Below are 26,843 nucleotides of genomic sequence, written 5' to 3' on the forward strand. Positions count from 1 at the left end.
TTATATCAATCCAACATCTATCCACCTCAGAAATATTTATGAAAGGATGTTGCGTTGTGCTGTCAGATCAGTCAATGCTGGGAGATTACAAATCCAACAGATAAAAAGGTTATTTCAGATCAGATAGCACACAAAACAATACTTTTCACTGTATCTCAGTACATGTAACAACAATCAATCAGCTTCAAACAAAAATTTGTTCAGATGACTACAAGGAGAAAGTGAGGACTGCAGATGCTGGAGATCAGAGTCGAGACTCAGATTATTACAGCTCAAGTATGCAGATTATAACCACTAGGTGGCAAAAACAGACTAAGTAAAATGTGCGCAAACAATAGCCAATCCATCTAACCAATGGTAAAATTGTCCTGTGAGAGCAGAGCATATGTTAGCAATGTGGGCTCAAACTGGACAATGACAGAGGCAGACCAAAGCAGGGTGACAGTGTACTGATGCCCTGAACATTCTACTGTCAGGTAATGCCTGAGGTTTAAGGCATATGCACAGAGTTTAAAATATCAGTGAGATCCCACTGGTGGGGAAGTCAAGGATTTGAATGTGGATGAGGGGTTGAAAATGGTGGAGGGGTAGGGGTGTTGTAGGAAAAAGAACCATCTTGAGAATGAAAGCTGCAAACTCCCACTTACCTGTAGATTGTGTACGGAGTCAAAACTCCTGGCAGAGGAAATTCTAAAACTTCTAAAGCCAACTCTGTATCCCCACTATTTGATGACTTTAATTCCAAGAAGTCCGGGGTGAAACAAAAGAATGGAGTGTCTTTAACAGGGCTCACTTCAAATCGGAAAATACCTTCAATCAAAAATATATGATAATGTTAACAGATCTCACTCGAGGATATAGCAAACATACTCAACCCATACATATAGCGTACTATTCCTCAAGGTCTGGGATAATGTATTATTGACTGTAGAATTTCCAGGGACTGGGGAAATGGATTTCACATTATAAATTCCCTAGTGATTGGTTACGTAGTGCAGAATTCCCAGGGATTGAATCATAGAATTCCTACAGTGTGAAAGCAGGATGTTCCACCATTAAGTCCACACAGACCCTCCAAAGAGCATCCCACCCAGACCCAGTCCCCTACCCAATCACTGTAACCCTGCATTTCCCATAGCCAATCCATCTAACCACCACAACTTTGGACTGTGGGAAGAAACCGGAGACATAGGGAGGAGGTGCAAACTTCACACAGAGTGTTGCTGGAATCAAATCTGGGTCCCTGGCACTGTGAGGCAGCAATGCTAACCACTGAGCCAACTGGGGGAGCAGATTATATGGTGTGGAATTCACAGTGGTTGGAAGGGATTGCAGTATATTAAAAAGTATATAAATGCAAGGATATGAAAAAGATGTTTTATAAAGAGTGTGGGATTAATATTACACAGTGCAGGATTTCCAGGGACTGGGTGGAGGTGGGGTATATATTGTAGGGTTGCCAGAGATTGGGAGTGTGTATTATAGCGTGGTCTACAATAAAAAGGGGGATTTCCTTGGGGGAAATGGGTGTGTTACACAGAGAGGGATTCCCCGGGCAATAGGTGTGTTACAGAGAGAAGGATTCCCCGGGGGATAGGTGTATGACTGAGAGCAGGATTTCTGTGGGTGATGGGTGTATTATAGAGAAGAGAATTGCCAGGACGTACAACTGGCAATTAAAGATTACCTGGGATCTTGCGCAGTCTCCTCAGTAAAGGTGATGGCTTTTTCTCATCTGTGATGAACTTCATCAGGTCTTCATCACTGAGCTTATCTTCCTCCTGATCAGGGAGAAAAACATTCATAATCCAAACAATCCAATCCTTGAGTAATTTGACAATGGGGACATGAGGTATAACTGGATCATGTGTGCCAGGCTAGACCACCAAATAATCTGATTGTGGGTTCAGAACTACTGCCTTTCACCCTGGGAGAATGAATACATTCAGTATGTGATAAGGCATGTGATATGAGTGAATCATACTTTGGTGGCAGTTTCTGAGGTTGGATGGAAAATCTGCCACAAGTTGGTCGTATCTGGAACAGTCGTACTGATCTCTACTAGCATAAAGATAAAACATTCATAGAAACCAACTCCTTCACGGGGCTCACACATTAGAAATCCTCTTGGCTTCAATTGTGTAGTAAAAAGATTACGTCAGAGGAGTGCTGTCTGTGGTCATCAAGAGACCATCTGAACAAAAACAAAATCAAAGAACAGCATGCTAGAAATTAGAAAAAAAGTTTAAAAATTGCTGGAGAAACTCAGCAGGTCTGGCAGCATCTGTGTACAGAAAGCAGAGTTAATGTTTCAAGTCCAGTGACCCTTCCTCAGTTCTGATTTGAGACATTAACTCTGCTCTCATGTAAAGGAGCAAACAAGCTGCATTAACAGGCCATCTAATCATCCATATATTTTTACGGTTGAAAAAAGGAAGAAGTAACTTGCATTTATGTGGAATCTTTCATGCTCCAGGGCAGCCAAAGTAGAAGTACTTGAATACCTATTAGGTGAAACATGTTTGCTGTCGTAGGAAAGACTACAGACTACTTGCCCAGCGCAAACTCCCGCAAACAGCAATGTAATACTGACCGCATCATTTGTTTTAATCATTTTGGATCTAAGATAAATAATGGCCAAGACAACTTGGAATAACTGGGTCATGGGATATTTGCTTAGGCACCAGCTCTTCATGATATCTATAAAAGGTCATGGATGAGGGACCAAATGCAATGCTTCCATGTTTACCGACAACACAAAGGTGAGCAGGATTTTGAGTTGTGAGGATGCAAGGAGGCTTCAAAGAGATTTGAGTAAAAAGTGAGGTCTGCAGATGCTGGAGATGCGGGAAATCCGCCGTCATTTCCGCCACCTCCAAACCGACCCCACCACCAGGGATATATTTCCCTCCCCTCCCCTATCAGCGTTCCACAAAGACCACTCCCTTCGTGACTCCCTCGTCAGGTCCACACCCCCCACCAACCCAACCTCCACTCCCGGCACCTTCCCCTGCAACCGCATGAAATGCAAAACTTGCGCCCACACCTCCTCCCTTACCTCTCTCCAAGGCCCCAAGGGATCCTTCCATATCCGCCACAAATTCACCTGCACCTCCACACACATCATCTATTGCATCCGCTGCACCCGATGTGGCCTCCTCTATATTGAGGAGACGGGCCGCCTACTTACGGAACGCTTCAGAGAACACCTCTGGGACGCCCGGACCAACCAACCCAACCACCCCGTGGCTCAACACTTTAACTCTCCCTCCCACTCCACCAAGGACATGCAGGTCCTTGGACTCCTCCATCACCAGAACATAACAACACGACGGTTGGAGGAAGAGCGCCTCATCTTCCGCCTGGGAACCCTCCAACCACAAGGGATGAACTCAGATTTCTCCAGTTTCCTCATTTCCCCTCCCCCCACCTTGTCTCAGTCGATTCCCTCGAACTCAGCACCGCCCTCCTAACCTGCAATTTTCTTCCTGACCTCTCCGCCCCCACCCCACTCCGGTCTATCACCCTCACCTTGACCTCCTTCCATCTATCACATCTCCATCACCCCTCCCCCAAGTCCCTCCTCCCTACCTTTTAGGACACACTTTCCTCAGTCCTGATGAAGGGCTTGTGCCCGAAACGTCGAATTTCCTGTTCCTTGGATGCTGCCTGACCTGCTGCGCTTTAACCAGCAACACATTTTCAGCTCAAAGAGATTTGGACAAGTTGAGTGAGTGTGTGATCACGGACGCAGCACAAAGTGGCTGAACGTGAACCAATACACTTTGGTGTGAAAAACATAAAGGCAGAGTACTATTTAATTGGTGATAGATTGGGAAATGTGGTTGTACAAAGGGATATGGGTGTTCTTGAACATCGGTCAATTAAAATTGACAGGCAGGACCAACAAGCAATTAGGATGGCAAATAGTATTTTGGTAAAAGGTATATTGGCCTTCATTGAAAGAGGATTTGAGTTCAGAAGTAGGAATGTTTTACTGCAGTTAAACCGTGCCTTAGTGATATCATACCTGGAGTATTGTTTACAGTCTTCCTTTCTGTCCCTGAGAAAGAACATATTTGCCACAGTAAGATTGCAAGGGGAGGTTCACTAGACTAACAGCGGATGTGGCAGAACTGTCCAATGAGAATAGATTGGTTCGACTGGGCTCATAGTCACTAGCATTTAGAAAGAGAAGGGGGATCTAATTCAAACATATAAAATCCTAACAAGACTGGAGGATGTTTTTCCTTAGAACCTGGGTCATAGTCTAAGGATACAGGTTGACCAATCAGAACTAAGATGAAGAAAAACATCTTCACTCAAAATGTATTGAACATATGGAATTCTCAGAAGTTCATGGAGCCCAAGTCATTGAATTTATCATGGAAAGATATATTTTTTGATTTTAAAGGCATTAAGGGGTCTGGGGAGAAAGCGGGAATAATGGCATTGAGACAGAGGATCAGTCGTGATCATATCGAATAGTGCAGCAGATCCAAAGGGCCCAAGTACCTACTGCTGCTCCTAGTTTCTGTGATAGGTTACATCGAGGAGAGGTGACATCCATTACTCAGTAGAACAGACTCTCAGCTGTGCACCAGAGTGTCAGTTTGGATTTTGCAGACAAATTTCTTGGCTAGGACTTGAACCCATTTTCTTCTGGCTCACAGATAAATGTCCTCTGCACCTGATGAGTCCATTGAATACTGACACTGCTTATCTGATGTAATTCACTAAATTATATGCACATTTATCCAAATATTTTAAAAGGACAACAGATTACTTTTTGTGCTGTCACTGTTATTGTGTACTTCATTGATGTAGCAACACTTACTGTAGAAAACAGTCCCCAAGATCTTCAGAAGCCTCAGAAAAACAAATGGTGAGCCAAAGAAGAATCAATTTGGCTTTGTGACCAAACAACTTCATTGAAGAGTCAGGTTTCAGGCAAACAATGAAGGAAGGAAGATCAGAGTATTAAGAAGTAAGAACTCAACACACACGGAATGCAAACATCATTTGGATGAGTTTAAGGTCTGGACAGATCCCAAATATAGGAGATACAAAAAGAGAAAGGTAAAGCTTTCAAATTAGCGATATCTGGGGTCAATAACCCAAGGTCCCTCCTTCTTGTGGAGGCAAGGCCTAAATCAGGAGCTTTGCTGCCCCTGTAGCTTAATCTACAAATGGTGACACATCTGAGATCAGAATCTTCAGTGCAGTTAGTTTATTACATTAGCTGGACACAGTGTACAATCTGACATTGAGCTCTCAGTCCACCGTTATCTGGTTTCTTTTTAAATTCATTCACAGGATGACATCAACACTGGCCAGGCTAGCATTTACTGCCCATCCCTAAATGTTCAGAGGGCAGTTGAGAGTCAACCACATTGCCGTGACTTTGGGGTCACATATAAGCCAGACCAGGTAAGTTTCCTTCCCTAAAGAACAATCGTGCAACAGATGGGTATTTCTCAACAATCGATTCATGGTCATTATGAGGCCCTTAATTCCAGATTTTTAAAAATTGAATTCAAATTCCTTGTGCCAAGGTGGGATTCAAACCCAGGTCCCCAGAATATTATCTGTGTTCTGACTAACAGTCTGGTGATAATACTACGAGGCCATTATCTCTCTGCTTAGACAAAGAAGAGTCACTTGGGCAACATCCCACATGTTTGCCATGTCTTTTCTAATTCAGTCATAGGATGAATGGCACCATTGTCCAGATCAGCATTTATTGCCCATCCCTAATTGCCCAGAGGGCAGTTCAGAGTTGTTATAGGCCAGAGGGCAGTTAACATTGTTATAGGCCAGACCAGGTAAGAATGGCAGTCTCCCTCCCTGAAGACACTAGTGAACCAGATGCGTTTTCTCAACGAACGACAATGGATTCATGGTCACTAGACTCTTAATTCCAGACCTTTTTTTATCGATTTCAATCATACCATCTGCCATGATGAGATTCGAATCTGTATCCCCAGAAGTTTACCTGGGTCTCGGGGTTAACAATCCAGCGATAATACCAACAGGGCATTGCCTCCCCTAACTTGCTAGCCTATACTTCAAGGAGAATTAGCAATGTCAGAAAGGCAACCCAGAGAATAAAGAATCTAGTGGTGAGTTCATACCATGAAATTTTTCTTATATGTTAAAATGTACGTATACTGTGTGTCCTAAAATATCCCCTCAAATGTCAGCCATGCCAACTCTATTGGCCTATCCTTTAACCAACTTTACCAATTTACTTTAGCCAGCTCTACTTTCATGCCCTCATAATTATCTTTATTTAAATTTCACAAGATAGACTCATATCAGCTCCTCTCTCTGTCAAACTGAAAGCAAAATTCAATCTTAGTCACCACCACCAAGAGGCACCATTACTATGAGGTAATTAACACACGCATAAAGTAAAGGTACATTCAGGTACAGAAACCTACTAAAGAGGAAGTTTGCAGCAAAAGCAGAAACAGAAGTCAACAAGAGGGCTATGAGATATTGATAATAATCTGTCTGAAAATTGCAAAGGCTGCTGTTGGCAGTGATCAAGCCCGGCTGAGAGAAGAACAATCAGCAGTGTTTGGGGAAAGGTGAACTTTGGATATTGCTGTCCTTGCAGTGCATGCTCACCATACCTGTTTGTTAAACATGTTGAGGCTGTGCTGTACAGGTCCAAACTGGGGGATGTGATTCCTGTTGTCCAATGATCGTGAACGCATTTCACTCCCACTGCCTACATGTAACATGCAAAGGAACAGTTATAGGAACTAAATGCGATTGGTTCCACTTTCTCAAATGTCAGCAGCTGCTTTTGTTCTTCTATTGTTTGCAAGGGAAAGAGCAACAGAGACGGACGCATTGGGTAGAACTGCCCAAAGAACCAGTACAGGAATGTTAGGCCAAGTGGCCTCTTTCCATGCTGAAAGATTCTTAGCTGGCTTAACATGTAACTCACTCCCTGCGAGTGAAGGCCACAGGGTTAAGCTGATTTTTAGTTTTACACAATATCCAATGATACTCTCTGAGTGAACCCTGGCTGATGTAAATCCAGTTTTGCACCCAGTCTGACCAAATTTTCACAATTGGTTAAAATTGTTCTCATATCACTGAACATCCTGAGATATGATACTGGCAGCAACCTGGAAAAATGTCAGTCCAAACGAGCTGATGATAAAAATACACCGATCCATGACAGAGTAGGTTCACTCCAGCAGCTTAGAATCCATATGACTTCAAGGCCCACAGCAGTCAGCTGCCAGTTTTAAGTCATGCCAGACCTGGCAGATGTTTGTAGCTTACTTGGGACTATCATTGAGTAACAACATCACCGAAGCAGCTGTGACTGGGAGAATAAGTAATGCCTTTCCTGATGAAGGGCTTTTGCCCGAATCGTCGTTTTTCCTGCTCCTCGGATGCTGCCTGACCTGCTATGATTTTCCAGCACCACTCTAATCTTGAATAAATAATGCATTAATTTTGGATCTGATTGTTCTGCCTCCCACCAAGCTCCCCGCTTTCTACAGCAACCCTCCTTCTTCCCAGCTACTTCAACCCAGTGCTTATTTAACATGGATTGATCAAACTGTGATCATTGGAAGGCTAATCAGCTCAGATAAATGTAAACACACACACATAAATACCCAGAGGAAATGAAATACACAAAACTGGGGTGATTGGTAATAACGATCAGGAATGCAGATTGATTCTTCCCTTCCCTGATTGATCTCTGACTGAGGTTTAGCTAAATGATCATTTAGTTGGGAATGGAGACCATGGCCTTCTATGGGATGAAACAGGCTAAAACCAACAGAGCAATATGAATCACACCAGCAATGATGTGATGCTTTCTTTCCAATTGAATTACCTCCATTGATGGTCTCTCTATTCAGCGAATTCTGGGAACTGCGATTGGATGTGAGACTCACGAGGTCAACTGCAGCCCAGGCGAATGGCATTCGATACAAACTCAGGCGTTGGCAAAAAGAATTTGCCTGGAACCGAAGCTTTCCTACTTTTTCTTTCGTCTGGAAGACATTTTGACAATTTCAAGGCAAAAGCAAAATCTATAGGAGCTCAACAAGATGAGAGAGACCACACACCTGAGCAGAGAAGTCAGGTTAGCTGGGGCTTGGCAAGAGAATAAATCATAGCTGTGGGTTCCACTCTGGAATCTTTAGTGTAAAATCTAAAATCTGAATTGACACCTGTTAGAGGCATTGCTTTTCGAAAGAAACATTAAAGCTCTCACCAGCCAGACCAATTTCATAAAATATAGGGTTCAGAAAAGATTTACAAGGATGTTGCCAGGGTTGGAGGATTTGAGCTATATTTGAACCGTGTGGGGCTGTTTTCCCTGGAGCGTCGGAGGCTGAGGGGTGATCTCATTGAGATTTACAAAATTACGAGGGGCATGGATAGAATAAATAGACAAGATCTTTTCCCGAGGGTGGGGGAGTCCAGAACTAGAGGGCAAATATTTATGGTGAGAAGGGAAAGATATAAAAGGGACCTAAGGGGCAACTGTTTCACGTAGAGGGTGGTATGTGTATGGTATGATGTGCCAGAGGAAGTGGTGGAGGCTGGTACAATTGCAACATTTAAAAGGATGGGTATATGAATAGGAAGGGTTTGGAGGGATATGGGCCGAGTGCTGGCAGATGAGACTAGATTGGGTTCAGATATCTGGTCAGCATGGATGGGTTGGACTGAAAGGTCTGTTTCCATGCTATACATCTCTATGACTCTATGAATCTAATCAAATTTAGTCTAAGACCAGTTTTGATATGGAATTCATGACAGGTAATGGATACTGGAGATCTCTATAAACAGAAGATACTGGTTTACAAGAACTTAAATTAATTATTTACTATTCTTGTGCTTTCATATTTGCCCAGGGTTGGAGCTTCTGGGAGATCAACTGACAGAAAATGACTTCCCATCTTGGGGAATGGGGGAGGAGGAATGTTTCTGGGGTGTTCTATCTACATACCTTGGCGGTCTCGTTCTCTTTAATGGTCATGTATGGCTCAGCACAGTCAGTGATACTGCCCTGTTGTAGCACCTTCTCCACCTGAAACACAAAGAAACTCAATTTACAAAATATTTTACAGTTTTACATTTTAGAGGGTGTTGAAAGAATGTCCAGTGAAAGATCACAAGGCAAAACTTTATTTCATTGCTCAAGGTGTTGGCTTGATCCAATTATTGTGCCCCTCACCAGGACTGGTGCCTCAGTCAAGACCTGAATATTCGATGTCAGTTACTAATAAATGCAATTAGCTCTTGTAGGGGTAGAGCTGTCATTATTTGCATGAGATTTTAAACTGTGGCCTTATTTGCAGTCCAAGTTATTGCTGTTACCAAGTGCATTAAAAAAAAGATTAGTTTCTAAAGAAGCCTAATAAATGAGGATTGCAGGAGTACTGGAGAACACCCAGAGGTGTTTTGCCCATCTTCTCAACTTGAAACATTACCATCAAATCACCTAAGTTTTTTGTACCTTTCCTCATACTTGTATTTCCTCAGTTCAGGCAACATTTTAAGCAATCTTCCATCTGGTCTAACTCCGCAATATTCTTCTGATTGTGGGCATCCTCCAGTGCTCTATCAGGGGTTTTCATCAACCTTTATTTAGGTTCATCATTTCCTATTGTTTTTTATGCTATACATTGTTGGATACAACCTAGAAAATCATTTACTTTTTATGGTCTTCTTCACCTGAGATCCTATGAACCTAAACCCGCAAATTCACCTGAAATTCCATAAGAACAAACAACAGTTGAGCATTCAGCCCTTTTGACAGCCTTGCCATTCAGAAATTAGGTACATGGGTTAAAAGGAGAAAAACTGGTATGTTCAAATATGTAAGTTCAGTTTGAAGACAAACTATATGGTCTTCAGTATGGCGTTCGACAAGGTTCCTCATGATAGACTGGCTAGCAAGGTTAGATCACATGGAATACATGGAGAAATGGCCATGTAGATACAGAACTGGCTTGAAGATAAAAGACAGAGGGTGATGGTGGAGGGTTGCTTTTTTAGACTGGAGGCCTGTGACCAGTGGTGTGCCACAAGGATCGCTGTTGGGTCCACTGCTTTTTGTCATTTATAGAAATAATTTGGATGTGAATACGTGAGGGTATGGTTATTAAAACTGCCACCAACTTTGGAGGTGTAGTGGACAGTGAAGAAGGTTACCTCAGAGCACAACGGGATCTTCATCAGATTAGGCAATGGCACGATGATTGTCAGATGGAGTTTAATTTAGGCAAATGAGAAGTGTGCATGTTGGAAAGGCAAATCAGGGCAGGACTTATACACTGAATGGTAAGGTCCTGAGGAGTGTTGCTGAAAAAAGAGACCTTGGAATGCAGGTTCATAGCTCCTTGAAAGTAGAGTCACAGATAGATAGGGTAGTGAAGAAGGCATTTGGTATACTTTCCTTTATTGGTCAATGCATTGAGCATTGGAGTTGAGGGTCACATTGCAGCAGTACAGGACATTGGTTCAGCCACTTTTGGAATAGTTTGTGCAATTCTGATCTCGGTGCTATTGGAAAAATGTTGTGAAACTTGAAATGGTTCAGAAAAGATTGCCAGGGTTGCAGGGTTTGAGTTATAGGGAGAGGCTGAATGGGCTGGGCTATTTTCCCTGGAGCATTAGAGGCTGAGAGGTGACCTTGTAGAGGTTTATAAAATCATGAGGGGCATGGAGAGGGTAAATAGACAACATCTTTTTCCTGGGGTGGGGGAGTCCAAAACTAGAGGGCATAGATTTAATGTGATAGGGGAAAGATTTAAAAGGAAGATAAGGGGCAATATTTTTCACACAGAGCGTGGTTGGTTATGGAGTCAGCTGCCAGCGGAAGTGGTGGAGACATTTAAAAGGCATTTGGAAGGGTATATGAATAGGAAAGGTTTAGATGGATAAGGGCCAAATGCTGGCAAATGGAACTAGATTAATTTAGAATATGTGTTCAGCATGGCAAGTTGAAATGAAGGGTCTGTTATCACTATGACTCTATGATTATATTTGTTGGCTTTAAATTACATTTCTCATTTTGTCACTTGCACATTTTCTGATCTATCTTGTCTGATGCTGCCTCCTCCTGTTTGATATAATAGACAAATTTGCATTGCATTTTTGAATATGTTACTGATGTAAATTAAGAGTTAGTACTGTTTCTGAGACTCATTAATTGCTTTCTACTACACCCTGCCAATGCTGACTTAACTTCTCCAACAGATACCCACTATTATCTACAGTTCAGACATTTTATCTATTTCAAAGATTTACTCTGAATATCCACAGCTTTGAGATTAAATCAATAACAATGTGTAGAGAAATGAACAGAAAACATGCACTTTGCAGATCACTGCTGCAGTAACCTTTAGTGTAGAGCTTTGTCAAATAGTTTTTGTTTAGGTACAACATGTAGATGTAATTTGGTCCACTTGTCATACTCCTCCAGAGGTTAGTCAGGCTGGATTGTCCCTCTTTGAATCTGCATTGTCAACTGTTCACTATATCATCATTACACAGAGGACAGTGTTTACATCTGATAATGAGAATTGCACGCAGTACTCCAAAACTGGCCTTTGTACAGCCGCACAACGACCACGTAAATCCATACTCAACACACAGACCAATAGAGGCAAGCATACCAAATGCCTTCCTCACTATCCTATCTAGCTATGACTCCACTTTCAAAGAGCTAAGAACCTGCACTCCAAGGTCTCTTTGTTCAGCAACACTCCCCAGGACCTTACCATTGATTGTATAAGTCCTGTCCTGATTTGCCATTCCAAAATGCAGTACCTCACATTTATCTAAATTAATCTCCATCTCCCACTCGTTGGGACATTACCTGATCTGATCAAGATCCCTTTGTACTCTAAGGTAACCTTCTTCACTGTCCACTACACCTCCAATTTTGGTGTCATCTGTAAACTTACTAACTATACCTCCTATGTTCACATCCAAATCATTTATATAAATTACAAAAAGCAGTGGACCCAGCCCCAATCCTTGTGGCACACCACTGATCACAGGCTTCCAGTCTGAAAAGTAACCCTCAACGACCATCCTCAGTCTTCTATTTTTGAGCCAGTTCTGTAAGCAGATGGCTAGTTCTCCCTCTATTCTGTGTGGTCTAACCTTACTAACCAGTCTACCATGAGGAACCTTGTCAAACATCTTACTGAAGGCCATATAGATCATTAGCTGAAAATATGTTGCTGGTTAAAGCGCAGCAGGTCAGGCAGCATCCAAGGAACAGGAAATTCAACGTTTCGGGCATAAGCCTTTCATCAGGAATTACATTTACATATAGATCATTACCACTGTTCTGCCCTTGTCAAACCTCCTTGTTACTTCTCACAATCTTTCAATCAAGTTAGTGAGACATGACTTCCCATGCACAAAGCTATGTTGACTATCCCTAATCAGTCCTTGCCTTTTCTGTAAATCCTGTCCCTCAGGATTCCCTCCAACAACTTGCCCACCACCAATGTCAAGCTCACCTGTCTATACTTCCCTGGCTTTTCCTTGCAACCTTTCCTAAATTGTGGCACCATATGAGTCAACCTCCAGTCTTCCAGCACTTCGCATGTGGCAATCAATGATACAAATACCTCCACAAGTGGCCCAGCAATCTCTTCTCTAGATTCCCACAGATTTCTAGGGTACACCTGGGGATTTATCCACCTTTACGAGTTTTAAGACATCCAGTACCTCATCCTCCATAATATGGACATTTTTCAAGATGTAGCTATTTATTTCCCCACATTCACTATCTTCCATATCCTTCTCCACTCTGATACAAAACACTCATTTAGTATCTCCCCCATCTCCTACAGTTCCACACATAGGTGGTCTTGTTGATCTTTGAGGGGCCCTATTCTCTCCTTAGTTACCCTTTTTTCCTTAACATATTTGTAGAATCCCTGTGGATTCTCCTTAACCCTATTTGCCAAAGCTATCCCATGTTCCCTTTTTGCCTTCTTCATTTCCCTCTTATGTATACTCCTACTGCCTTTATACTCTTTTAGGGAATCATGCAATTTCTACTGTCTATACCTGAAATATGCTTCTTTCTTATTCTTGACCAAAACCTCAATTTCTTTAGTCATCCAGCATTTCCTACACCTACCAGCTTTGCCCTTCACCCTAACAGGATCACACTGTCTCTGGACTCTCATTATCTCATTTTTGAAGGCATCCCATTTTCCAGCCAACCCTTTATCAAAGAACATCTGCCCCCTATCAACTTTTGAAAGTTCTCACTTAATATGATTAAAATTGGCCTTCTTCCAATGTAGAACTTTTAACTTTTTGATCAGGTCTATCCTTTTCCATCACTATTTTAAAACTAATAGAATTATGGTCACTGGCCCAAAGTGCTCCCCCACTGACACCTCAGTCACCTGCCCTGCCTTATTTCCCAAGAGTAGGTCAAGTTTTGCACCTTCTATAGTTGTTACATCCATATACTGAAACAGAAAATTTTATTGTACACACTTAACAAATTAGTCTCCATTCAAGCCCTTAACACTATGGCAGTCCCAGTCTATGTTTGGAAAGTTAAAATCCTCTACCATTACCACTCTATAATTCTTACAGATAACTGAAATCTCCTTACAAATTTGCTTCTCAATTTCCCACTGACTATTGCCAGACACAGGAAAGAAAAGAAAATTAGCAAAAGACACACTTATTGAATGGTGTTGGTGCTGAAGCAATAGAAATTTAAAGATATCTAAGATTCCTGAGTAGAATTACAGTTCAGCAATCAGCGTCAGACAGATGTTGAACTGTGGTGTCAAACATGAGTCAGAGGAAGTCTTGGTCAAATTGCGCATTCTTCTGATCGGAAATGGACAGAAGTTATTTCCCAGCTTTTTTTGGTCTGGGAAAAAGAAACTGGGGAGAAAGAAATTACACTTTTCAGAAAGTTGCACAATCATATTGAGAAATACATGACTGTAAAAATCCATTCTTCAGATGAGACACTGAAACCACCAGCCCTCTGTGCAAAGGTCCTATTGCACTGTTCAAAGTTGATCATCACTGAAGAGAATCAACTGGCTACTTATCACATTATGTGTTCACAGAAATTCACTGTCAACAAATTGGCTACTCATATGCTACACGATAAAAATGAATACAATTTAAGAATGTTTTATTGGCTATAAAGGAATTGGGATTTCCTGAAGTCATGAAAGGGACTTAATAAATGCAACTTCCCTCTTGTCTTTCTTGAACACTTCCATATCCCACTTGCAAGTCTGAAGTAGGACAAGGAATGCAAGATCAAACTGGTAAAATACAATTGTAGGACTGATATGAGGATGCACATTCTTCACACATACAGCAGTCAGCATATGGAACAGATCCCTGATAGCAGATGAGGCAATAATGATTGGATCTTCTTTAAGATTAATTACAATGGTCCAAATGATCTTCACATTCTACCTTTTTCTTGTGATAGACAATACCATTATGTATTTACACCAAAGTTGCAATTAAAAGTTTTATGGCTGTGTTGTTGCCATGGAATCCACAGCATTCTAGGGTAGCCCCATACCTTAATGACCAAGTAAATTTCGGAAGAAGGCTGGGTGATTGAGAAGATGGCTTTTCTGAAATAGCACAGGGACTGTGCTTGTGACTGAGAAATGTCTCGAAATTCTTCCAAGTTCATATCCAAGTAGAAATTTTCTGAAATCTGAGAAAAAGAAATAGAATACTTAATGGCATGGAACTTAAAATCATGTAGACACAAGTGGACACGAGGTTCTTTAATTGTTTTTATCCATCAAATGATGCCATGTCTTTGGATATAAACAGGCAGTTTGAAAAATCAAGGCACACTAACACTTATCCCAGCTCTCACAGGAAATATCTTCCCCAGGACAACTCTAACTGGACAGCAGCAAATGAAACACAAGGACTCTGTAACAGACACATCAACCACAAACAGTAGCTTGAAGTTACCAGCAGAGAAATAACCATATTTCTCAACTTGAATTTGGCCTAGATTTCCAAATCAAAATAAGCTTAATACTCTCAAACATACTTACTAACTTGTTCTTTTACTTATACTCTTGTTGTTAACTTATTTTCAGTATTACCAGGTGATTTCATTAGCAGATTCATTTGCTCTGTGATCTATAGTGTCCTGTTACCTTCCCAATACCAACAGGTAAATCTAGTGAGCTCCCTGGATTGAACAGAGACCTCATTGTCATTGTACACCAGTTTACCAGCTATATCCAATGTTGTTGACACATGATTCCCCATCTTTGGTAGGTGGAAGAAACTTACTCAAGCAAAAAACAACCATCAGACAAGTTCATTCCCTAAAATACTAGAAATACATCTTTAAGGTTGACAAGTCGCCAGGCCCAGACCAGATTTGTCCTCAGCTGCTTTGGGAAACGAGAAATGTAATTGCTTCGCCACTTGCGAAGATCTTTTCATCCTCGCTCTCCACTGGAGTCATACCTGAGGACTGGAGAGAGGCAAATGTAATTCCTCTCTTCAAGAAAGGAAATAGGGAAATGTAGTGGTTCTGTTCGCCAAGCTGGAAGTTTTTGTTGCAAACGTTTCGTCCCCTGGCTAGGAGGCATCATCAGTGCTCTGGAGCCTCCTGCAAAGCACTTCTTTGATGTTTCTTCCGGTATTTAAAGTGGTCTGTCCTTGCCGCTTCCGGGTGTCAGTTTCAGCTGTCCGCTGTAGTGGTTGGTATATTGGGTCCAGGTCGATGTGTTTGTTGATGGAGTTTGTGGATGAATGCCATGCCTCTAGGAATTCCCTGGCTGTTCTCTGTCTGGCTTGCCCTATGATAGTAGTGTTTTCCCAGTCGAATTCATGTTGCTTGTTGTCTGAGTGTGTGGCTACTAGGGATAGCTGGTCGTGTCGTTTCGTGGCTAGTTGGTGTTCATGTATGCAGATTGTTAGCTGTCTTCCTGTTTGTCCTATATAGTGTTTTGTTCAGTCCTTGCATGGTATTTTATAAACTACAAAATACCATGCAAGGACTGCACAAAACACTATATAGGACAAACAGGAAGACAGCTAACAATCCGCATACATGAACACCAACTAGCCATGAAACGACACGACCAGCTATCCCTAGTAGCCACACACTCAGACAACAAGCAACATGAATTTGACTGGGAAAACACTACTATCATAGGGCAAGCCAGACAGAGAACAGCCAGGGAATTCCTTAGAGGCATGGCATTCATCCACAAACTCCATCAACAAACACATCGACCTGGACCCAATATACCAACCACTACAGCGGACAGCTGAAACTGACACCCGGAAGCAGCAAGGACAGACCACTATAAATACCGGAAGAAACATCAAAGAAGCACTTTGCAGGAGGCTCCAGAGCACTGATGATGTCTCCTAGCCAGGGGACGAAACGTTTGCAACAAAAACTTCTAGTTCGGCGAACAGAACCACTACAACAAGCACCCGAGCTACAAATCTTCGCACAAACTTTGAAATAGGGAAATCCCCGGCAATTACAGACCAGTAAATCTCACGTCTGTCGTCTGCAAGGTGTTAGAAAGGAATCTGAGGGATAGGATTTATGACCATCTGGAAGAATGTTGCTTAATTAAATGCAGTCAACATGGCTTTGTGAGGGGCAGGTCATGCCTCACAAACCTTATTGAGTTCTTTGAGGATGTGACTAGAAAAGTTGATGAGGATCGAGCTGTGGATGTGGTGTATATGGACTTCAGCAAGGCATTTGATAAGGTTCCCCATGGTAGGCTCATTCAGAAGGTCAGGAGGAATGGGATTCAGGGGAACATAGCTGTCTGGATACAGAATTAGCTGGCCAACAGAAGACAGCGAGTGGTAGTAGAAGGAAAATATTCTGCCTGGAAGTCTGTGGTGAGTGGTGTTCCACAGGGCTCTGTCCTTGGGCCTCTATTGTTTGTAATTTTTATTAATGACTTGGATGAGGGGATTGAAGGATGGGTCGGCAAGTTTGCAGATGACACAAAGGGTGGAGGTGTCGTTGACAGTATAGAGAGCTGTTGTAGGCTGCAGCGGGACATTGACAGGATGCAGAGATGGGCTGAGAGGTGGCAGATGGAGTTCAACCTGAATAAATGCGAGGTGATGTATTTTGGAAGGTTGAATTTGAAAGCTGAGTACAGGATTAAGGATAGGATTCTTGGTAGTGTGGAGGAACAGAGGGATCTTGGGGTGCAGATAAATAGATCCCTTAAAATGGCCACTCAAGTGGACAGGGTTGTTAAGAAAGCATATGGTGTTTTGGCTTTCAGTAACGGGGGGATTGAGTTTAAGAGTCGTGAGATCTTGTTGCAGCTCTATAAAACTTTGGTTAGACCGCACTTGGAATACTGCGTCCAGTTCTGGTCGCCCTATTATAAGAAAGATGTGGATGCTTTGGAGAGGGTTCAGAGGAGGTTTACCAGGATGCTGCCTGGACTGGAGGGCTTATCTTATGAGGAGAGGTTGACTGAGCTCGGACTTTTTTCATTGGAGAAAAGGAGGAGGAGAGGGGACCTAATTGAGGTATACAAGATATAAAGAGGCATAGATAGAGTTGATAGCCAGAGACTATTTCCCAGGGCAGAAATGACCAACGTGAGGGGTCATAGTTTTAAGCTGGTTGGAGGAAAGTATAGAAGGGATGTCAGAGCTGGGTTCTTTACAGAGAGTTGTGAGAGCATGGAATGCGTTGCCAGCAGCAGTTGTGGAGGCAGGGTCATTGGGAACATTTAAGAGACTCCTGGATTTGCATATGGTCACAGAAATTCGAGGGTGCATACATGAGGATCAGTGGTCGGCACAACATCGTGGGCTGAAGGGCCTGTTCTGTGCTGTACTGTTCTATGTTCTATGCTTCTCTCCTTCCACCCATTCCAAACGTCTCATAATCTCACTTTCTCTAGCCCAATGTCTGTCTTTGTTTGATTACATGGAAGAAGATACCAAATGCATGTAAATTGTTGTTCTAATTGAGTACTACTTAACATGTACAATAAATAGATATATTGCAATAAGGAAGTCAACTAATCTCTGAAATCCCCAAAATAACAAAGACTGCTGAGTAAACTCTCCACGATAAACTGACCAATCACACATTCCTCCCTCCCCCATAGAAACACCACATATATTTCTTGACGGTGAATGTAGGTTTGCTCATTGAGTTGGAAGGTTCATTTCCAGACATTTTGTCACCCTACCAAGTAACATCTTCAGCGGGCCTCAGGGTGAAGCACTGTTGATAATTCCTGCTTTCCATTTATATGTTTGGGTTTCTTAGGGTTGGTGATGTCATTTCGTGTGGTGATGTCATTTCCTGTGGTGAATGACGGAAAAGGAGAGACCAGATCTAAAAGTTGAAGTTCTAAATTGGAGAAAGGCCAATTTTAATGATATTAGGCAAGAACTTTCAAAAGCTGATTGGGGGCAGATGTTCGCAGGTCAAGGGATGGCTGGGAAATGGGAAGCCTTCAGAAATAAGATAACAAGAATCCAGAGAAAGTATATTCCTGTTACGGTGAAAGGAAAGGTTGGTAGGTATAGGGAATGCTGGATGACTAAAGAAATAGAAGGTTTGGTTAAGAAAAAGACGGAAGCATATGTAAGGTATAGACAGGATAGATCGAGTGAATCCTTAAAAGAGTATAAAGGAAGTAGGAGTATACTTAAGAGGGAAATCAGGAGGGCAAAAAGGGGACATGAGATAGCTTTGGCAAATAGAATTAAGGAGACTCCAAAGAGTTTTTACAAATACATTAAGGACAAAAGGGTAACAAGGGAGAGAATAGGGCCCCTCAAAGATCAGGAGTAAAAAGTGAGGTCTGCAGATGCTGGAGATCAGAGCTGAAAATGTGTTGCTGGTTAAAGCACAGCAGGTCAGGCAGCATCCAAGGAACAGGAAATTCGACGTTTCGGGCCAGAGCCCTTCATCAGCCCTGATGAAGGGCTCTGGCCCGAAACGTCGAATTTCCAGTTCCTTGGATGCTGCCTGACCTGCTGTGCTTTAACCAGCAACACATGTTCAGCCCCTCAAAGATCAGCAAGACAGCCTTTGTGTGGAGCCACAAAAAATGGGGAAGATACTAAATGTGTATTTTGCATCAGTATTTGCTGTGGAAAAGGATATGGAAGATATAGACTGTAGGGAAATAGTTGGTGACATCTTACAAAATGTCCATATTACAGAGGTGGAAGTGCTGGATGTCTTGAAATGGGTAAAGGTGGATAAATCCCCAGGACCTGATCAGGTGTACCCGAGAACTCTGTGGGAAGCTAGAGAAGTGATTGCTGGGCCTCTTGCTGAGATATTTGTATCATCGATAGTCACAGGTGAGGTGCAGGAAGACTGGAGGTTGGCTGACATGGTGTCACTGTTTAAGAAGGGTGGTAAGGACAAGCCAGGGAACTATAGACCAGTGAGCCTGACCTCTGTGGTGGGCAAGTTGTTGGAAGGAATCCTGAGGAACAGGATGTACGTGTATTTGGAAAAACAAGGACTGATTAGGGATAGTCAACATGGTTTTGTGCGTGGGAAATCATGTCTCACAAACTTGATTGAGTTTTTTGAGGAAGTAACAAAGAGGGTTGACGAGGGCAGAGCGATACATGTGATCTATATGGTCTTCAGTAAGGCGTTCGACAAGGTTCCCCACGGGAGACTGGTTAGCATGGTTAGATCTCATGGATACAGGGAGAACTAGCCATTTGGATACAGAACTGGCTTAAAGATAGAAGACAGAGGGTGGTGTTGGAGGGTTGTTTTTCAGACTGGAGGCCTGTGACCAGTGGAGTGCCACAAGGATCGGTGCTGGGTCCTCTACTTTTTGTCATTTATATAATGATTTGGATATGAGAATAAGAGGTAAAGTTAGTAAGTTTGCAGATGACACCAAAATTGGAGGTGTAGTGGACAGCGAAGAGGTTTACCTCAGATTACAACAGGATCTTGACCAAATGGGCCAATGGGCTAAGAAGTGACAGATGGAGTTTAATTCAGATAAATATGAGGTGCTGCATTTTGGGAAAGCAAATCTTAGCAGGACTTACACACTTAATGGTAAGGTCCCAGGGAGTGTTGCTGAACAAAGAGACCTTGGAGTGCAGGTTCATAGCTCCTTGAAAGTGGAGTCGCAGGTAGATAGGATAGTGAAGAAGGCGTTTGGTATGCTTTCCTTTATTGGTCAGAGTGTTGAGTACGGAAGTTAGGAGGTCATGTTGCAGCTGTACAGGACATTGGTTAGGCCACTGTTGGAATATTGCATGCAATTCTGGTCTCCTTCCTATCAGAAAGACATTTTGAAACATGAAAGGATTCAGAAAAGATTTCCAAGGATGTTGCCAGGGTTGGAGAATTTGAGCTACAGGGAGAGGCTGAACAGGCTGGGGCTGTTTTCCCTGGAACGTCAGAGGCTGAGGGGTGACCTTGTAGAGGTTTACAAAATTACGAGGGGCATGAATAGGGTAAATAGGCAAAGTCTTTTTCCTGGGGTTGGGAAGTCCAGAACTAGAGGGCATAGATTTAGTGTGAGAGGGAAAGATATAAAAGAGATGTACGGGCAACTTTTTCACACAGAGGGTGGTACGTGTATGGAATGAGTTGCCAGAGGAACTGGTGGACACTGATACAATTGCAACATTTAAAAGACATTTGGATGGGTATATGAATAGGAATGGTTTGGAGGGATATGGGCCGGGTGCTGGCAGGTGGGACTAGATTGGATTGAGATATCTGGTCAGCATGGCCGTGTTGGACCGAAGGGTCTGTTTCCATGCTGCACATCTCTTGACTCTATGTATCAGAACATTAATCCAACAAGCCACCACACACTGCAGCACACAGGAACTACGCAGAGCAGAGGAAAATCACCTATACAGTGTATTCAAAAAGAACGGGTACCCAATGAACACAGTCCACAGATTTCTCAGCAATAAATCCAAACAAGCGGACAAAATGCATCCAGAACCCCTACCCACTCTCCTCTACATAAAAGACATCTCGGAAATGACTGCTAGACTATTCAGACCCCTTGGCATCACAGTAGCCCACAAACCCACCCACTAAAACAGCAGCTAATGAACCTGAAAGACCTTATACAGACAACAAGCAAAACTAATGTCATTTACAAAATACCATGCAAGAACTGTAACAAACACTAAATTGGACAAACAGGCAGAAAACTAACCACCAGGATACATGAACATCAACTAGCCACAAAATGACTTGACCTCTCTCATTAGTATCCTTACATATAAATGAGGAAGGACACCATTTTGATTGTGACAACACATCCATCCGAGGACAAGCCCAACAGAGACATGCTTGAGAATTCCTAGAAGCTTGACATTTCAACAGGAACTCTATCAACAAACACATTGAGTTAGACCCCATCTACCGCCCTTTGAGAAAAAGAACAGAAAATGACATCCCCACAGGAAATAATGTCACCACAGGAAATGACATCACCAACCCAAAGAAACCCAAACATATTAATAGAAAGCAGGAATTGTCAACAGTACTTTGCCCTGAGGCCCACTGAAGATGTTAGCTAGTAGGGTGACGAAACATCTGGAAATGAACCTTCCAGCTCAGGGAGCAAACCTACATCCAGAACTTCACCCTGAGCTACAAATCTTCTCAAAACCCGCTAATATTTCTTTATTACCCACTACATAATTTTACATTATATGAGACAGAAATTATATTGCATGCAGAGCCTATTGGCAGTAAATAACTTTAGTTCACTGTGCGCTGTTAACAGTAGAAAATAATCCATCATAGATAAACATTTTCTCAGTTTCCATCTTGATAACATTTTACATCAAACATGTTGGTGTATAAATCAATGCAGCAGATGTGTTAGGATTCCTGGTTTACAAGTCTAATGCTGGAAAACTATGGGAATAACTTACAACCTTCCAGCAGCTCTACGCTCACCAAGTGTCACTGATAATCACCTTTCTCCTCTCTTTTAAATCATACAAAGCCAAAATCAAAAACATCGGTTCGATTTCAATTTCAAACCTGTTGAGAAAAGAAATCAAATGTTATTGTGGTGAGATGTTCTGGGAACATTTCTTATTGCTTGCTGCGAATTGACAGTTCATGGAGGGAGCACATATGGGAAGCTCCTGAGCAATGCTTTAACACCAGGATATGAAAAGGAGCATCAATGCAGGGAGGGTTGGTCCACTCAACTGTTAGATTTCAGAACCTGGAGTGCCAACAGTACTGAGGGTGCTCATTTCCACTTGCTTCACCAGCAGTGTAATCCAGGGGAATTTGGCCAGAGCATATGATCATGACATTTTTAATGTGAATTGCATTGACATCTGAATCAAGTTTGCATAATTTTAAAATGTGGATTAAAAACAATGTATTCTGCAAATGCACCCCCCCATGAAGTCCCAACTCAAAATAATAATTTCTGCCAATTGCAGTGATTTGAGAATATTCTTTATGTTTAATGCACTGGCCAAGGTAGGAATGTTTTTAATGTATTACGAAAGAAAAACTGACTAATGTACATCAATGAAACTAATAAATGGCTCTGCGTCTATTTTTTAATACATAGTCAAATGTTAAACATAAAATAGAGAGAATTCCACCTTATTTTCTAATAATTTTTATAACATAGGAAATGGAGGTGTGCTACAGTGTCCTTTTTGAGAGCTGAATTCACATTCTTAATTAGTATATTTCTGAAAATATTTCTCACTAAAGTAAAGGAGTTTGTATCCTCTGTCAGTCTTTCACTCCAACATCTTTCAGACTGATTGCTCAGCTGGAAGGAATCAAAGATGTGACCTCAGACTTTCTGCAATATATTCACTGCCAATCTCTTACTCTGGCTTGTCTTAAACTGATGTTGTCTGAACCAAACACCACAGAATCTCATGAGATTCTGCTAGAATCTGCAAGAATCCCATTCCTATTTCACACAACCTGCACTTTTCAACCTCTTACAAAACTAATTTAATAGCACAATCCTGCTATAAATCAATCTAATATCCTTCTCTGAAATGTTACTTTATTTGTTTCATTTTTATTAATTATCCTTTTAAAAGAAGGAAGGTTAGAGCTATGTTTTGAGCAGGATTATAGAGTGATGGCATCAAATAAATTGGCGAGAGAGAAACTGCAGCCATGATAAGGGTAAGGGCCAGCAGATTTGGTGGTCTCTCAAGTAGGGTGTTACAGTTAAAATTTCCATCATAACATTTGCATAATCACAAATGTAACAATTTAAAATGAACCAGCTCAATCAGGTACCATAGTGTAATTATTTTCTTTGAATGGTAAAATATGAATTGTATGGAAGTGGGTTAATCTGCTGCAGTTTTACAAATAAACCGAAATATACCTCGTTAAAAAGTGTCTCTCATTTATTCTACATAAATCAGCTTTATGGTTTGCAATTGGCCCTGCCTCACATATGTCAGGCTGCTATCCAGAGAGCTACAGAAAGAGCAGAGAGAGCACAGTATCCAGATACCACCACAAGCTTCATTGTTCAGACTCCCAACTCAGGTTATCTTCAAAAGTGAATGGTCACCTCCTGATCATATTGGATAGGAGGATGGCTTACTGAAACCAGTTGTGTTAACAAATCAAAGAGAATGTCTCAGTGTTTCTAACATACTTTGGACTGGACAGGAGGACAGCCCCTTGATTGTGGGTTAGGTTACATGGCAGCCCGTTGATAGATGGTTGGGTTAGAGGGCAGTCCCTATAGGTCAGGGTTGGGTTCGAAGGCAGTCCCTATAGGTCAGGGTTGAGTTAAAGGGCAGTCCCTATCGGTGAGGTTTTTTTAATTTCAAAAATATACTTTATTCATAAAATACTTTGATGATCTATACAATTGGACATGCCATACATATGTAAACATTCCATTTCTTTGCATACCGAAACAGAGTAATCATTCCTATTTACAGGTCTGTACGATTACATTTTTAGCTGAGGCGTCAGCAGAGCCCAAATGACTGCGTGGCCCCCTGTTCTTCTTAGGCAGGCAGACGTTACATAGTGGTGTTTCCCCATCGCGCCTTGGCGGCAGCTGCCCCAAGCTTCAGCGCATCCCTCAACACGTAGTCCTGGACCTTGGAATGTGCAAGTCTGCAACACTCAGTCGGGGTCAACTCCTTCAGCTGGAAGATCAACAGGTTTCGGGCCGCCCAGAGAGCGTCCTTCACCGAGTTGATGATCCTCCACGCGCAGTTGATGTTCGTCTCGGTGTGCGTCCCGTGGAACAGACCGTAGAGCACGGAGTCCCGCGTCACGGAGCTGCTCGGGACGAACCTCGACGAACATCATTGCATTCGTCTCCAGACTTCCTCTGCATAGGCACATTCCAGAAGGAGGTGTGTGACAGTCTCGTCCCCACCGCAGCCGCTTCGAGGGCAGCGTGCGGTGCGGCAGAGAGTCCGGGCGTGCATAAAGGATCTCACAGGCAGAGCCCTTCTCACCACCAGCCAAGCCGTGTCCTGGTGCTTGTTGGAAAGTTCTGGCAATGACGCATTCTGCCAAATGGCTTTGACAGTCTGCTCAGAGAACCGCTCGATAGGATCCGCGCTCTCCTTTTCCCGAAGGGTCTCAAGGACACTACGTGCTGACCACTTCCTGATGGACTTATGCTCAAAGGTGTTTTTCTTCATAAAGTTCTCCACGAAAGACAGGTGGTACGGAACGGTCCAACTACTCGGAACGTTCCGTGGCAGCGAGGCCAGGCCCATCCTTCGCAACACCGGGATAGGTAGAACCTCAGTACACAGTGACATTTGGTGTTTGCGTACCGGGGATCCATGCACAGCTTGATGCAGCCACACACAAAGGTGGCCATCAGGGTGAGGGTGGCATTGGGCGTGTTTTATCCCCCATTGCCCAGGTCTTTGTACATTGTGTCTCTTTGGACCCAGTCCATCTTTGATCTCCACATGAAGTGGAAGATGGCCCGGGTGACTGCAGCGGCACAGGTTCTGGGGATAGGCCAGACCTGTGCCACATATAACAATACTGAGAGTACCTCACATCTGATGACCAGGTTTTTCCCGGCGATGTAGAGTGACCATTGCTCCCATCTGCCTAGTCTCATCCCATCTGCCTAGTCTCTGTCTCATCTTCCTGCTCCCCTCCTCCCAGGTCTTGGCACACACCCCAGCCCCCCCGAACCAAATACCCAGCACCTTCAGGTGGTCGGTCCTGATGGTGAAGGGGATAGAGGATTGTTCAGCCCAGTTCCCGAAAAGCATGGCCTCGCTCTAGCCTCGGTTGACCTTGGCCCCCGAGGCCCACTCAAACTGGTCACATATGCTCATGAGTCTGTGCATGGACAGTGGATCCGAGCAGAAAACGGCAATGTCATCCATGTACAGGGAGGCCTTAACCTGCAGGCCCCTACTGCCAAGAATAGTCACCCCTCTCAGGCTCGCATCCTTCCTGATGGATTCGGCAAATGGTTCTATGCAACACACAAACAAGGCAGGAGAGAGAGGGCAGCCCTACCTGATTCCAGATCTGACTGGGAAGCTATCTGATTCCCACCCATTGTTTGAGACTGCACTGACAATGTTGGTGTAGAGCAGTCCGATCCATTGCAGATTCCCTCCCCAAAGCCCATTTTGGAGAGGACATCCCTCGTATGTATGCAATATCCTGTCAAAGGCTTTCTCCTGGTCCAGGCTGATGAGGCAGGTATCCACTCCCCTGTCCTGCACATAGGCAGACGTATCTCTGAGGAGTGCGAGACTCTCAGAGATCTTCCTGCCCGGTACAGCACAGGTTTGGTCAGGGTGAATTACTGATCCCAGAGCAGACCTGACCTGGTTGGCGGTGACCTTTGACAAGATTTTGTAGTCTGTGTTTAACAGTGAGATTGGTCTCCAATTTCTGGTTTCCTCCCTCTCCCCCTTCTGCATGTAGATGAGGGTGATGATGCCTTTCCTCATGGATTCGCTCATGGTACCTGTCAGAAGCATACTGACACATACCTCCAGCAGGTCCTGGCCAATCAAGTCCCAGCCAATCAAGTCCCACAGAGCAGAATAGATCTCGACTGATAAGCCGTCGCCTCTGGGAGTTTTATTCTTTTCGAAGGACTCAAGGGCCTTGGTCAACTCATCCAGAGATAGCAGCTGGTCCAGCCTTGGGTTGGGTTAGACAGCAGTCCCTGTCAGTGAGGGTTGGGTTAGAGGGCAGTCCCTATAGGTGAGGGTTGGGTAGATGGCAGTCCCTATAGGTCAGGGTTGGGTTAGAGTACAGTCCTTATATGTCAGAGTTAGGTTAGAGAGCAGTTCCTTTGGTGAGGGTTGGGTTAGAGGGCAGTCTCTATAGATCAGGGTTGGGATAAGAGGGCAGTCCCTAAAGGTGAGAGTTGGATTAGAGGGCAGTCCCTATAGATGAGGGTTGGATGAGAGGGCAGTCCCTATAGGTGAGGGTTGGGATTAGAGGGCAGTCCTTATCGGTCAGGGTTGGGTTAGAGGAAGTCCCTATAAATGAGGGTTGGATGAGAGGGCAGTCCCTCTAGGTGAGGATTGGGTTAGACGGCACTCCTTTTCGGTCAGGGTTGGGTTAGAGGGCAGTCCTCCCTTGTTTTGTTGAGTTAACTTTGAAAGTTTGAGTAAAGGTGACTTACTTGAATTCCAGAAAATTAATTTGCAATCTCTGCTCAAATTGTTCACATGGTGATGGTGGAATGGTTCGATGGTACATAGCTTCATCCTATGAGGAGGCAAAAGTAACCACACAAAATAAATTAAACTTACAGAAGGTACCTGAAATAACTCCATGAAGGCCGGTATCCCCTCACCAA

The 26,843-nt window shown here is 43.1% G+C and overlaps 1 protein-coding gene across 3 annotated transcripts in view; it reads right to left on the reverse strand.

The window, feature by feature from the left end:
- The window catches only part of LOC132828852 (dedicator of cytokinesis protein 7-like), a 206,242-nt gene that overhangs the window by 134,253 nt on the left and 45,146 nt on the right, over nt 1–26,843 (reverse strand). For all 3 annotated transcript variants that reach the window (XM_060846007.1, XM_060846006.1, XM_060846009.1), the window contains exons 7-14: nt 26,667–26,752; nt 21,994–22,060; nt 14,588–14,728; nt 8,993–9,073; nt 7,868–8,027; nt 6,639–6,736; nt 1,688–1,781; nt 648–810 (exon numbers count right to left, since the gene is read on the reverse strand). In XM_060846007.1, the coding sequence (XP_060701990.1) occupies nt 648–810; nt 1,688–1,781; nt 6,639–6,736; nt 7,868–8,027; nt 8,993–9,073; nt 14,588–14,728; nt 21,994–22,060; nt 26,667–26,752 (890 nt within the window). The remainder of the gene's footprint in view (nt 1–647; nt 811–1,687; nt 1,782–6,638; nt 6,737–7,867; nt 8,028–8,992; nt 9,074–14,587; nt 14,729–21,993; nt 22,061–26,666; nt 26,753–26,843) is intronic.

The sequence above is a fragment of the Hemiscyllium ocellatum genome, chromosome 28 (assembly GCF_020745735.1).
Source record: "Hemiscyllium ocellatum isolate sHemOce1 chromosome 28, sHemOce1.pat.X.cur, whole genome shotgun sequence".
In the NCBI taxonomy this organism is placed as follows: domain Eukaryota; kingdom Metazoa; phylum Chordata; class Chondrichthyes; order Orectolobiformes; family Hemiscylliidae; genus Hemiscyllium; species Hemiscyllium ocellatum.